The 14,532-nt window shown below is 38.8% G+C and overlaps 1 protein-coding gene across 3 annotated transcripts in view; it reads left to right on the top strand.

Moving 5' to 3' along the window:
* The window catches only part of ATP8B4 (ATPase phospholipid transporting 8B4 (putative)), a 288,632-nt gene that overhangs the window by 78,131 nt on the left and 195,969 nt on the right, over positions 1-14,532 (top strand). For 2 of the 3 annotated variants that reach the window (XM_027572558.2, XM_027572557.1), the window contains exon 4: positions 9,233-9,346. The exons of the other annotated variant lie outside the window; for it this stretch is intronic. In XM_027572558.2, coding sequence (XP_027428359.1) covers positions 9,233-9,346 — 114 coding nt within the window. The remainder of the gene's footprint in view (positions 1-9,232; positions 9,347-14,532) is intronic. 3 annotated transcript variants of the gene reach the window in all.

The raw sequence follows: 14,532 nt of genomic DNA, 5'->3' as shown, positions 1-14,532 counted from the left end.
CCTGAGCAAGCCAGCTCCATATCAACTCAAAGAAATGTCCACTCTGGTTGTCTAGGCACTTTAAAGCCCTAGAATGAGATGGGCCAATGGGCTCAAGCTGGGGATCTGCTTCCCCACAGATGGCAGATCTACAAGGAAGGGGCACAGAAGAGCTCTGGAAAAGCAGAAATAGGCAAACAAATCATTAGGGATGCCCTATGAAAGTCCCACTGAAATACAACCTTTGATTTTTTTTTCTCTTTTGTATGGCTTCCTTTTGTTTTATATCTTAGCTCCCTGGAGAAAGCATATACTAGTTCTCTCTCTCAACCTGTATAATTTTAAGAGTATTTTTACTTTTTCAGATGTCACAAAAGAAAAGTTAACTTTTTTTTTTTTTGAACCTAGTTAGAATGCTTTATATGTTGTATGCATCTAAACACCCTGGAGGAAAAAAAAATTAATCTCAGAGGGAAATTTAATTTGTTCCCCTGGTAATTTGTCCAAAATTAGTTCTTTGTAGACAAATTACTATTCCTAGGCCATTTACTAGCTCTAGAACAGTCTTGCAGAAGCTGGAACACTAAACTAAGTTCTGAAGATAGAAAAGAAAATGAGGTTTATGTTACTGCCAGGCAGATTTGCTCTGGGGGGAGACTGAGGCTGAAAGCTTGCCTACCTACTGTCTATGTTTCTGAGGTCTAGATGGGAAAAGAAACTCCCTAGACAAGCCTGATTATGCTTTCCCTAGATTGAAGGGACTGAAGTCACTGCTTTAGCTGATTGAATTAATGTGCATCTTTCACGGTCCTTTGGTTTAGAAAGGGACTTTTCTTTACCAAAGAACGTTCTAGGAGGGTCAATGGATTTATTAATCAAGAGGGAGTCAGATATTCCTTGTTTCTGGCTCATTTCCCAGGGAACACATACCATTTGGGAGAACACATGACTCTACAAAACAGCTTTTATGGGCAGCCCTATAACCGCTCTAAGCCTCAATTTCTTCATTTGCAAAGTGGTGAAGTAGCAATGGCTCATTAGATTTTTTGAAGATTATGTGAGATGATATATGCACAGTGCTCAGCACAGTGCTTGGCCTATGTAGGGAGATGATACATGTTAGCAGGTGTCCTTGTATGACACAGCAACACCATTACATACAAAGTCATACTTCATTTCACATCCAAGTCTTGGTAACACATGGGTCATACTCATTTCCTTTGATTATAACAATGTTTAGTCTGGCAATTTTCAAACTTTTTTTGAGCCTATTCCCTACTTATAAAAAGAAAACCTTCCTGTGTCTTTTGATAGATGAATGTATAAAGAAGTTGTGTTGTATATATATGATGAAATGCTACTCCACCATTAAAAAGAATGGAATTTTGCCATTTGTGACCTAGAGGGTATTATGTTAAGTGAAATAAGTCAAAGAAGGACCACTTATATGTGGAATCTAAAAAACAAAACAAACGAACAGACAAAAAGACAGAATCAGACTCCTAAATGCAGAGAACAAACTGGTGGCTCCCAGATGGAGGGTGGTGGGAGGATGGGCAAAATAGGTAAAGAAAATTAGGAGGTACAAACTTTCACTTATAAAATAAGTTGCAGAGATAAAAAGTAAAGCATATAGGGAATATAGCTAATAATATTGTCATAACGTTGTATGGTGACTACAATTACCATGGTGAGCCTATACATTACTATGTATAGAATTGTCAACTCACTATGTCCTATACCTGAGATTAATTTAACATTGTATTGCAACTATACTTTAATAAAAAAATCCAAATGTTTCCCAGATTAAATACCTAGCAAGGAAAAAAGAAAACATTCCCAATATACATATATTTACTTTATGTATTTGTATGTATGTAGTTACATATGTATATAAATATAAGTATGTATACATATATAGTATGTATGTGTGTGTGTATATATAGTCAAGAAAATCTGCATTAAACATTAATAACCTCAAATTTAAATTTCTTTGTTAAAACATAGATAGAAGTTACTGTTTTTTTTTTAATAGTCTGAAGGACTGTTGGGCATCCTCTGGAGGAGGGGTGCCCCAGTGGTCTCATCAGGTAGGGTAATCTTGAGGTTGCATGAACCTGAAATGTCAAATAAGCAGGCTTCCTAAGGGAGTCTTGGCAGGCAAGGTGCTCCTGTTCTATTGCTCACTGATTTCTAAATAGCACTGATCTTTTAACTGTGTGATCACTTTAGAAGTTTGTTTATTCCTGCCTCTCTCTCCCCACAACTAAAGTACAAACTTGCTCTAGAAGGGTAGAGGCTTTGTCCATTCACATCTGTAGGCCTGGCTCAATGACAGTGCCTGTCACATGAAAGGCCCTTAGTTGTATGAATGGATGAATGTTGAGGGAAATGTGCCCTCTCCTCTTTCCCTCCCCACAAATGCTCTTGTTCACGTTGTGGAGCCCAGGCTCAGGAAAACCTTAGGAAGATGGTGATGGTGGTAATGATGATGATGTTTATTGATGGCTCTCTGTAAAGCCTCTTCTGTGGCTCCACCCTCACTCAGCAGTGTTCATAAAGGAGCACTATCATCTTGCCATGCCTCCCAGCCCCGAATGCTATACACTCTTCACTGGGCACCATTTCACTAATACTGAGGAGTTGCGGTTCTGCTTGGTGTCGGTGAGGAGCCAGACACCAAATCTCCAGGCTCATTTGTCCCATACATGATTTCTTTTGGGACCTTTGCATAAACATGGCTGTTTCACTTATTTCCTGAGTGGTGCAAATGCTTTTAGCCCACTTCCTTTTTTTTATGCAAGTGTTCTGTGGCTACCGTCTCTTTTTGGGTTTTATTTTATGGTTTAGAGATAATTTCTCTTTAAGAGTCAGGACTATTTCTTTTTCTGAAATCCATGTTGTACCATCTATCTGTCTCCTCTAATGGCAAGAATATTAGGCTCTTTCCCCCTCAAGCTCCTGACAGTTACTTTTTATAGCTGTCATGTCATAAAAATGTTTCATCAAATGTGGGAGGGAAGATCTTTTGAGAGTGTGGAAACTGTGGTACTCATTGCGAAAGCTCCTGGGGTTTGGCCTGTGGGATCACAGACACAGGCAATGTCCCCAGACAACCACCAGATGCATTTAGACTTGGCCCTCTATGACTCATTCTTTAAGGCAAATATAGAGATAAAAGTACACTACTGTATAAAAATGTAAACTGATCTTGTATGTATTATTAATGTTCTTATCTGGTATTTGGTTGGGAGTAAAAGAAAAATTAACTGAAATTGACTTAGACAATAGAATAAATGAACAAATCATATAACTGAGAAGTCCAGAAATAGGGCTAGCCTCAGGAGAAGCTTGGTCTAGTTTCTTTCTCTGCATTTCCTGGCCCTGAGTCTTCAGTGTAGAATTTATTTTTGGCAGCCTCCCCACCCATGGTCCCAGGATGCTGTCAGTGATCCCTAGGGCTACTTGCTTCCAGGTTGGAATCCAGTAGGAAAGAGAAAGCCAACATCTCCAGCAAATTCCCAGAATTGACATGGGTCATGTGCTAATCCCTGAACTCAAAATTGTAATTAGGAAGATGGGCCATGTAGTTGGCTTAAACTAATCTGGGTCTGACACTGGAGTTATAGATGAGAATTGAATTCATCCAGACCATAAGACTAAGTGATTAATCAGCTAAGTAATCTTAGCTGAAGGGAAGGAGAAGATAGTCAAATGTCTGTTATACCTAGCATTAAAATAAGACGGATTTGTAACACTAAGTTTGGCTTTTGATATTTATTTCTTATAGTTGATGTGTCTTATACTCTCCAAATGTTACGCTTAGTTTCCATTTCTGATTGTGGTGTCCATCTGGGTTTCTGGCTTTCTGCCTTTTGGGCAAGTGGTGACTCTTTCTGATCAATGAGTTGTGAGCATTTGGGTTGAAGCATTAACTTGTGTGCATGAAACAGCATTCTCTTTCCCTTTGGAACTGCAATTGGAAGTATCTGAGATGGTGGCTGGTCCATTGTGAGTGACTATGGTGAACAGAATCTTCCTGCTGGCTCATGATGAATAAGTAGCATGAGCAAGAAATAAACCTTTATTATTTTAAGCCATGAAGACTCTGGAGTTGTTTGTTACTGTGGAATACCCAGTTCATTCTGCCTAGTACATTGAATTTCCTAAACCTATTTGGATTATTTGGGGATTGCTTAGAAAAATCTTATTTTGTCTAATTCTTTCAACGTAAAACTCAACTCAAAAATGCTTTCGCATCTATGATCTCATTTTATCTCCACAGTAGTCCTATAAATATGTATGTGAGAAGTACTATTAGCTTTGCGTTTCCAGTGGAAGAATTTAGATAAACTCCCCAAATGCTCTGTTTACTAACTTAGCAGTGTTTATTTTCTATTTGCTTTGTTTTCTTGGCAATGCAATTATACAGTAGAATCTCATTATAAAAAATAATGCCTCCCATTTTGCTAATATTTAGTTTGATGTTCCCCCTTTGAAAAATTTATCATTTTTACTTTATTCTTTCCCTGTACCAAATAGTTAATGTTAAAATGTAAAGGACTTTGGCCACTGCTGCTTCTGTTGGAAAGCTTAAGGAGTGGTTATCTGTACTATTTACTTGCATTGAACTTTGTCAAGGACCAAGAGAATCACTCTTGAGGGGGATTGAAAGAGAACATAAGAAACTGTAATCATACATCAGGCAATAGATAACCAGAGTTCCTACAGAGAGGATTGACTCGAGGAAAATGTAGATATATGGTATTATTTTCCTCGGTAAGAAAGTGGCAGCAGGCCAAAAATTCAGAATGGAGGACAGAGCAAGGGTTGATTGATCTGAAAGCAGAAGAAAGAACTGCTTTGCCCTGAATTGGGAAAGTACACTGCTGAAAAGTGTGGGTTCTGGAAACAGAGTGCCTGGGTTCAAATCCTGGTTTACACCTGGTTACACCTGGTATACACTTATCAGCTGTATAACCTTGCTTAAATTACTTAATCTCTTCAAACCTGGGATTCCTCTTCTATGAGGGATGAGGATAATAGTACCTATTTCATAAGGATATTGTGAGGATAAAATGAGCTGTGAACTGTAAAGCTCTTAGAACAGTACACATGGGAAGAGCTTGATATATATCAGCTGCCATTATATTATTATTATTCATTGTCAACCTTTCTGTCACCCCCTGTTCCAAGCCACCCATCATCTCTCACCTGGACTAATTAAAAAACCTTCTCATTGGTCTTCTCTCATCTACTCTTATGTCATTTCCAACTTGTTCTCCACCTTGTAGCTAGGCTAATCTTCTAAAGTTAGAATCTCATCAAGTTGCTTCTTTGCTTATAACTTTTCAGTTATTTCCTCTTCACTTAGAATTTTAGTCTTTATGATAAAGTCCAAAATTCTTAGTATGGATTCCAAGGAACTACTCCCTCTAGCCTCAGTTTGTGCTGACCTCTGTAGTACAGCCTCATGGCCCCTTTTGTAGACCCCTAATTGAGCCATCTTCTGCCCACCTCAGGGCCTTGGTATTAATATATTTTAGAGAAGCAATGCTTTTTTTCCTCATCCTGATGTTGTCTTGCTGGTGGAGGGATCTTTATTGGGGTGACACTCCTCTTTCCACCCCTTTGCTTACTTTGTAGTGGAGTTATTTATTTGATGTGTCAGTCTTAGAGGGGTATCTGGGCCTCACCAGCTCAGCTCTGCCATCTTCTTCTTGGAAGCAAGCTCCCTGTAGGGAACGGGTGTTCTCTGATACTCTGATACTCCTCTACTCCTTTCCCATGACATGGGAGGCCTCCCTGCTCTGGAATTGCCCATGACTGTGTGGTTAAGTCTACCTCATCATGGGGTCAGTTAACTGGTCCACCTGGTAACAAACTAAAGCCATGACTTCCAGCCTGGCTTCTTTCAGCACTAAAGATGCTGTTTGGATTCTCCAGATGTACTCCTCTCTCCTTGTTCCCCTCCTCTTCCTTCTCCCCTCCCTCATTTCTTCTGAATTGGGATGTCTCTAGTGGTCCATGGTGGAAAAGTCATGCTAAGAGGATAGAGGTGAAGATCTTCTGTGCTGTATTATGGAATGAACTGTACTAAAATTTGACTGTAAGCCAATAGGCTGGTTCAATGAAATGACTGAATATTTAAGGTCTTACCTACACTCATATCCTTGGATAAGGCAGTGGAAATAGAGACACTTTTTCCTTTCGATTGAAAAAGAAAGGTAAATGGGTCCACAGACACTCCAGGAGGGGGAGCCCTCGTTCTTTGTTCCCAGGCATAGCTATAAGGGTTTGCATCATTTGTGACTAAGTCACACCAGAGCCAAAAGAACGTCACGATCATTGCTATATATCAAGTTAAACAAATAGGAGAAAATCATCACAGACCCCTTTGGCATTATCACTTTGTCGTGCACAATTGTCTTTTCACCTGCGTGGGATTTCAGTTTTGTGGGAGAGTTTCTTTATAATTCCTGTCATGGTTTTGAGCTTCCCAGCAGATGTTCCATCTGTCCTTTTACAAGATACAGGCTTAACCTCATTTTAGTTTCAACTTAGAAGAAAATATAAAACAGAAATATGTGATTTTTTTTTTTAGTTAACTGCTTTTTCTCCTTAGCTTTCCTCCTCCTGACTATTTTCTCCAAGTTCCTTCCTCAGAAATATGTTTCATGATTGACAGTTCTCATAGCCTCCCTTCCAACCCAGACCTCGAGTAGATAGCTCACTGTAAAATACTCATCATCAGCTTACAGAACAGTTTTCAGTACATGACTATGTATCAGACCAACTAAGCTGAGAACTCTTTGCTTGGCACCTTTCTTATTCTCCCACAGCTTGTTGTGCAGAGCTAGACACACTGATTCCTGGTAAATGTTAAAAATGGCTATTTAAGGGGCACCTGGGTGGCTCAGTCATTTAAGTGACCGACTCTTGATTTTGGCTCAGGTCATGATCTCGGGGTTGTGAGATGGAGCCCTGTGTCAGGCTCTGCACTGGGCATGGAGTCTGCTGGAGATTCCTCCTCTCCCTCTTCCTCTACACCTCCCCCAACCCCCAACCACAACAACTCATGCTTTCTCTCTCTCTCTCAAAAAAAGGGGCTATTTTAACAGGTGCTCATATTTTCTTTAATAACAGTAACAATGATTACTGGAAGTGTTCACCTAAAATAAGTCATCAACTAACCTCAGTTTTAAAATATGAGTGGGTGGAAAATCTCTGGGCATATTGCTTTAGAATTTCAGCAAGACTTATCACCCCAAATTTTGCTTTCTTTGTAGAGAAGATGGAGTTAAGCCTCATGGGAGTATAGTTACATGCATTTATAAATGGTTAAATAAAGCTGAATATGTTTTATATAAACAACTGAAAAAGATGTTAATCTCTGGAGAGGTCTCTAGTAGTTTGCCATTGTTTTTTAATTTTAATTTTAATTTTTGAAGTGAACATAACCTTAAGATTTTATTGTCTTCATAATATAACAAAATATGAAGCTTAGAACTGGATCACTTGGCAGTTTCTCTTTATATCTCCTATCAGTTCAAAATGCTCATGCCCATGGGGATGGGGGGAGGGGTAGAGGGAGAGAGAGAATCTTAAGCAGGCTCCATGCCCAGTAGGGAGCCCCACGTGGGGGCTCAGTCTCACAACCCTGAGATTATGACCTGAGCCAAAATCAACAGTTAGATGCTCAACTGACTGAGTCACTCAGGTGCCCCTGCTTGCATCACTTAATAGCCACCGTTCCCTTAGATCTGTAATTGGGGTCAACATATTCAAGCCTCAGCACAGTCTTTGTAGTTTTAGCCTTTTGCTGGAAAATAAGCTCAGTCTGTCCACCATAGCCACTCTGCTTCCTGTCATAACATTGCTTTCCTTGGACATAAAGAGAATCTGCCTTTCTTATACTGTGTCACTTTGTGGGGTTGGTGCTTACTACACTTCTTGCAGGAAGTCCAGTGGTTTTAGGAATGTTCACCATGTTTGCGAGAGCACCATCAGCACAGAAACCTATCTTTTTTAATTAAAAAATTTTTGGGGGGTCTTTATTCATGTCCTTTGCAATGTATTAGTCTATAGCTTTGGAAGAATGTATAAAAGGCACATGTTTGAAGATTTTTGATGGCAGAAAAATTTAATAGTTAAAGATGGTATATTCAAAATTAGTTTTTTCATTAGATTGGTATAATAGGAGTATATGAAAGATCTTGCACATCAATATTTAAAAAAAAAATCAACCATAAATGTTTAGGAAGGGGAGACCTGATTTCATAGTGATTTATGAAGAAATGATCTAGAGATTTTAGTTCATCCAAACTCAATCGACAGTGAGATACAATTGCTAAAATGCTGATGAAATTTTAAGGTATGTTGATACAGTAGTCCAAAACACACAACATCAAAGTCTCTACTGTACTTGGGCTGGTTGAATCAGATCTGCAATATGTGTTTGGTTCTGTGCAGCATGTTTTAAGAGAGATGCAGAGAGGTTGGGATAAATCTAGAAGAAACTGATCAGGAAGAGATGTCTATTAAATAAGTCATGGAATGGCTGAGGGGTTTGAGAAGGCCTGAATCAGAGTAGAGAAGATTTTGGGAAGTCCTGTGAGTGGTCTTCAAATATTTGAAGGTTTCCAACATATAAAGGGCTTAGACTTGGTGTAGGTGACCATGGAGATGGAATTTGGCATGCGGTAAAATGTTACAGGGAGGCAGATTTGGGTTTCTCATAATAGACCTTTCTAGCATTTCCAAATCTGAAATAGAAATAGGCTGCTTCATGAGGTGATCAGTTTTCCATCACAGAAGACTTTCAAAGACAGGCCTAGGATCCCTTTGCCAGAGTTATCTAAAGGGTGGGAAGGTGGACCAGATAATCCCTGAAGTTTCTTCCAACCTCACGGGCCCCAGCATAAACTCAGTGTCTGCATACAGTAGGTGCTCAAGCAATATTTGCCAAACGAATGAATGCATAAGAGTAAAATATCTCAGGGGCAGGTATTGTACTTGATACATTTTTAAATCATGGATGATTTTTGGCACTGGCTAGTGATTTCACCGATATCAGGAGAGTGTCATCTTGGGAAAAATAAAGACCTTGGGCCAAGAGAACTTAAAATTTTCTAGATAATTGGTTAATTGGTCTTGTTCTGGCATAATTAATGTTTAGCCTTGTAAGTTTTAGCGCTATCTGATAATGAGCAATGCCTTGCCCCAGTCTAACATGATGCTATTTCTTTTTCAGGATAATCGTATCCACACATCCAAGTACAACATTCTTACCTTCTTGCCAATTAATTTATTTGAACAGTTCCAAAGAGTGGCAAATGCCTATTTCCTTTTCCTTCTGATTTTACAGGTAATGTTTAGGTTGTATTTCTTCATCATCTGTTTGTTAAAAATATTCATATAATTTGAAAAAGTAAGCTAATTCACTCAGCTAAATGTTCATGATTAGGTAAAGCCATTCTTATCAGATTTTGAATGTTATTTTTGCTGTTTCTTTTCACAAATGTGGGAGGGTTAGGAATGGGTAAAAACTAGTGCATTCATCATTTTAAACACTGAGGTCATTTTAGAATGCAGCTATGCACTTGATTTGAACCAAACCAGAGCCTAATAATTACTGTCCATAGCCTCCCTCCTTTCTTTATCTCCTTCTCGAATTCACAGTGTGGGTGTGCCAGAGTTGAGGCAGTCTAGTAGAGCGGTAGTTAGTGGAACCTAATTGGGCAAATTTCATTTGCTTTTAAGAACAATGGCATCTCATATATATAATAAATGATGTATGCTATATCTTATTTCACTGTAGAGTGGCTATTTTTTTACAGTTTTTGGTGGTTAATTGGAAGTTAATAAACTTCCTTTTTTCTCCCATGTGACTAAAATAGGAGCTTAGATGAAATTTCAGCTTTTACTGATATTTTAGGAAATAAAATGCATAAATCAAAGAATATACATAAACAGTTCATGAGAGCTGGTTATTTACCTAGTACTTATTTTAGAGTAATTTAATCAGACCAAAGAGGTACATTCAAAATGTGCAGGGCTCTGTGTTAATTTTAGAAGGTAAAAACATGGGTTAGATAATGCACAGTTCAGACTAATAGCTGTGAATACTATTTTTATTTAATTGAATATTTGTATTAAGAATCTTTTGGTTGTAAGTGTCAGAAACCTAAATTTGTTTAGGCAAAAAGGAAATATACTTAGGAATATATCTCATTTCATGTATGACTGGATTCATGGGCAAACTATTTCATTAGGATGTGGCTTCTCTTTCGTCCATGTTGGCCTTACTCAGGCAGGTCCTCTCTACCTGGTGGACCCTGAGAGCTTTAGGCCTTTATTCTCCTGGCTTCAGTCCCAACATTGAAGAGAGAGAGAGAAGGAGAGAGGAAGAGAATGAATCTTTTTTTTTTGGTTGTTAAACACAATCTTGCAATTAGCTCTCACCAGACCATGCTGAGTTACATCACTATCCATAAACTAATCCTGGTGGCTCAAAAATTTGCAGCAACAGTTGTCTTGACCTAGATGACATGCCAAAATGTGGAGCCAGAATAGAATGAGTCTGCCAACATTGTATGTACTGACAGTAGAAGGGGTGAGATAGTTTCCTAAGGTATACTTGAGAAGAAATGGGCGCTGAACAGGCACAACAAAACAAAACAACAACAGAAACCTCACAGTTAATGTATACTTTACAATTTATTGAAAAGACTTTGGAATCCAAGATTTCTTACCCCCCCACCCATGAATTTACTTTTGGTTTCATTATATAACTCTTTATGTCATTCCAGAATTTTGAGCTCATCTCTCTGATGGCTTTCTGTGTATAGTCAAAGGGTCTTGCTCACAGAATTTTATATCTGGAAGGAGCCTTTGGGATGGTTTAGTCCAGTCTCCTTTCTTCTGTTGATCAAGAAATGAAACCCAGAAAGGTTAAGTAATGTGTAAAGCTTTTACCATGAGTCAATGATAGAACTAGGACTAGAATCTAGCTTTTTTGCCACTCAGGCCAGTGTTTTAATTGGTATCTCAGAGGTTTTTGAATTTTTTTCTTAATGTTATATGGAAGCTATTTTATAAGCTTGATTTAGTTTAGAGCTGTTTTTGTTGGGGCTTGATCTCCATGCTGACTGTATCCACCTCACTCTTTCCTACCTGATGGCTCTGAAGCAGCTCCATATCGAACCCCATTTGAAAACCACCTTTCTCAATGTGGTTTTGATTTGAATTTCCCTGATGGCTAATGATGATGAACATTTTTTCATGTATCTGTTAGCCATTTGTATGTCTTCTTTGGAGAAATGTCTGTTCATGTCTTCTGCCCATTTTTTGACTTGATTATTTGTTTTTTGGCTGTTGAGTTTGAGAAGTTCTTTATAGATCTTGGAAATCAGCATTTTGTCTGTAGTGTCATTTGCAAATATCTTCTCCCATTCTGTGGGTTGCCTCTTTGTTTTGTTGACTGTTTCCTTTGCTGTGCAGAAGTTTTTTATCTTGATGAAGTCCCAAAAGTTCATTTTTACTTTTGCTTCACTAGCCTTTGGAGATGTATCTTGAAAGAAGTTGCTGTGGCCGATGTCAAAGAGGTTATTGCTGATGTTCTCCTCTAGGATTTTGATGGATTCCTGTCTCATATTGAGGTCTTACATTTTGAGTTTATCTTTGTGTATGGTGTTAGAGAATGGTCGAGTTTCATTCTTCTGCATGTGGCTGTCCAATTTTCCCAGCACCATTTATTGAAGAGACCGTCTTTTTTCCATTGCGTATTTTTTCCTGCTTTGTTGAAGATTATTTGACCATAGAGTTGAGGGTCCATATCTGGGCTCTGTATTCTGTTCCATTGGTCTATATGTCTGTTTTTGTGCCAGTACCCTGCTGTCTTGGTGATCACTGCTTTGAAATATAGCTTGAAATCAGGCAACGTGATGCCCCCAGGTTTATTTTTCTTTTTCAGGATTTCCTTGGCAATTCGGGGTCTTTTCTGATTCCATACAAATTTTAGGATTGTTTGTTCCAGAGCTTTGAAACAGTCATTGGAATTTTGATCGGGATGGCACTGAAGGTATAGATTGCTCTGGGTAGCATAGACATTTTAACAGTGTTTATTCTTCTGATCCATGAACATGGGATGTTTTTCCATCTTTTTGTGTCATCTTCCATTTCTTTCATGAGTGTTCTGTAGTTCCTAGAGTATAGATCCTTTACCTCTTTGGTTAGGTTTATTCTGAGGTTGTGGTTTTTGGTGCTTTGTAAATGGAATTGTTTCTCTAATTTCTCTTTCTACAGTTGCATTGTTAGTGTATAAGAAAGCAAATGATTTCTGTGCATTGATTTTGTATCCTGCCACATTACTGAATTGCTGTATGAGTTCTAGTAATTTGAAGGTGGAGTCTTCTGGATTTTCCACATAAAGTATCATGTCATCTGCAAAGAGAGAGAGTTTGACTTCTTATTTGCCAATTTGAATACCATTTTTCCTTTTTGTTGTCTGATTGCTGTTGCTAGGACCTCTTTTTTTTTAATTTAATTTTATTATGTTAGTCACCATTCATTATATCATTAGTTTTTGATGTAGTGTTCCATGATTCATTGTTTGTGTGTAACACCCAGTGCTCCATTCAATATGTGCCCTCCCTAATACCCATCACCAGGCTAACCCATCCCCCCGCCTCCTCCCCTCTAAAACCCTCAGTTTGTTTCTCAGAGTCCATAGTCTCTCATGGTTCGTCTCCCCCTCCGATTTGCCCCCCTTCATTTTTCCCTTCCTACTATCTTTTTTTTTTTTTATCATATAATGTATTATTTGTTTCAGAGGTACAAGTCTGTGATTCATCAGTCTTACACAATTCACAGTCCTCACCATAGCACATAACCTCCCCAATGTCTGTCACCCAGCCCCCCATCCCTCCCACCCCTGACCACTCCAGCAACCATCAGTTTGTTTCCTGAGATTAAGAGTCTCTTATAGATTTGTCTCCCTCTCTGGTTTCATCTTGTTTCATTTTTTCCTCCCTTCCCCTGTGATACTCTGTCTTGTTTCTCAAATTCCTCATATCAGGGAGATTATATGATAATTGTCTTTCTCTGATTGACTTATTTCACTTAGCATAATACCCTCTGGTTCCATCCATGTCATTGCAAATGGCAAGATTTCATTTTTTTTGTTGGCTGCATTATATTCCATTGTGTGTGTGTGTGTGTGTGTGTGTGTGTGTGTGTGTGTGTATACGTATACATATACCACATCTTCTTTATCCATTCATCTGTTGATGGACATCTTGGCTCTTCCCATAGTTTGGCTATTGTGGACATTGCTGCTATACACATTGGGGTGCACGTACCCCTTTGGATCACTACATTTGTACCTTTGGGGTAAATACCCAGGAGTGCAGTTCCTGGGTTGTAGGGTAGCTCTATTTTCAACTTTTTGAGGAACCTCCATACTGTTTTCCAGAGTGGCTGCACCAGATTGCATTCCCACCAGCAGTATAGGAGGGTTCCCCTTTCTCCGCATCCTCACCAACATCTGTTGTTTCCTGACTTGTTAATTTTAGCCATTCTGACTGGTGTGAGGTGGTATCTCACTGAGGCTTTGATTTGGATTTCCCCAATGTCGAGCGATGTCAGCACTTTTTCATGTGTATGTTGGCCATTTGGATGTCTTCTTAGGAAGAATGTCTGTTGATGTCTTCTGCCCATTTCTTGATTAGATCATTTGTTCTTTGGGTGTTGAGTTTGAGAAGTTCTTTATAGATTGTGGATACTAGTGCTTTATCTGATATGTCATTTGCCAATATCTTCTCCCATTCTGTCGGTTGTCTTTTGTTTTTTTTTTGACTGTTTCCTTTGCTGTGCAAAAGCTTTTTATTTTGATGAAGTCCCAGTACATTTTTGCCCTTGCTTTCCTTGCCTTTGGAGATGTTTCTAGGAAGAAGTTGCTGCAGCTGAGGTCGAAGAGGTTGCTGCCTGAGTTCTCCTTTAGGGTTTTGATGGATTCCTGTCTCACGTTTAGGTCTTTCAGCCATTTGGAGTCTATTTTTGTGTGTGGTGTAAGGAAATGGTCCAGTTTCATTCTGCTGCATGTGGCTTTCCTGCTTTGTCAAAGATTAGTTGACCATAGAGTTGAGGGTCCATTTCTGGGCTCTCGATTCTGTTCCATTGATCTATGTGTCTGTTTTTGTGCCAGTACCATACTGTCTTGATGATGACAGCTTTGTAATAGAGCTTGAAGTCCAAAATTGTGATGCCGCCAGGTTTGCTTTTCTTTTTCAACATTCCTCTGGCTATTCGGGGTCTTTTCTGGTTCCATACAAATTTTAGGATTATTTGTTCCATTTCTTTGAAAAAAGTGGATGGTATTTTGATAGGGATTGCATTAAATGTGTAGGTTGCTCTAGATAGCATTGACATTTTCAAAATATTTGTTCTTCCAATCCATGAGCATGGAACGTTTTTCCATTTCTTTGTGTCTTCCTCAATTTCTTTCATGAGTATTCTATAGTTTTCTGAGCACAGATTCTTTGCCTCTTTGGT

Source organism: Zalophus californianus, chromosome 6 (assembly GCF_009762305.2).
Source record: "Zalophus californianus isolate mZalCal1 chromosome 6, mZalCal1.pri.v2, whole genome shotgun sequence".
In the NCBI taxonomy this organism is placed as follows: Eukaryota; Metazoa; Chordata; class Mammalia; order Carnivora; family Otariidae; genus Zalophus; species Zalophus californianus.
Note: the sequence above shows the minus strand (reverse complement) of the source record. Positions and strands in the feature narration are given on the sequence as shown.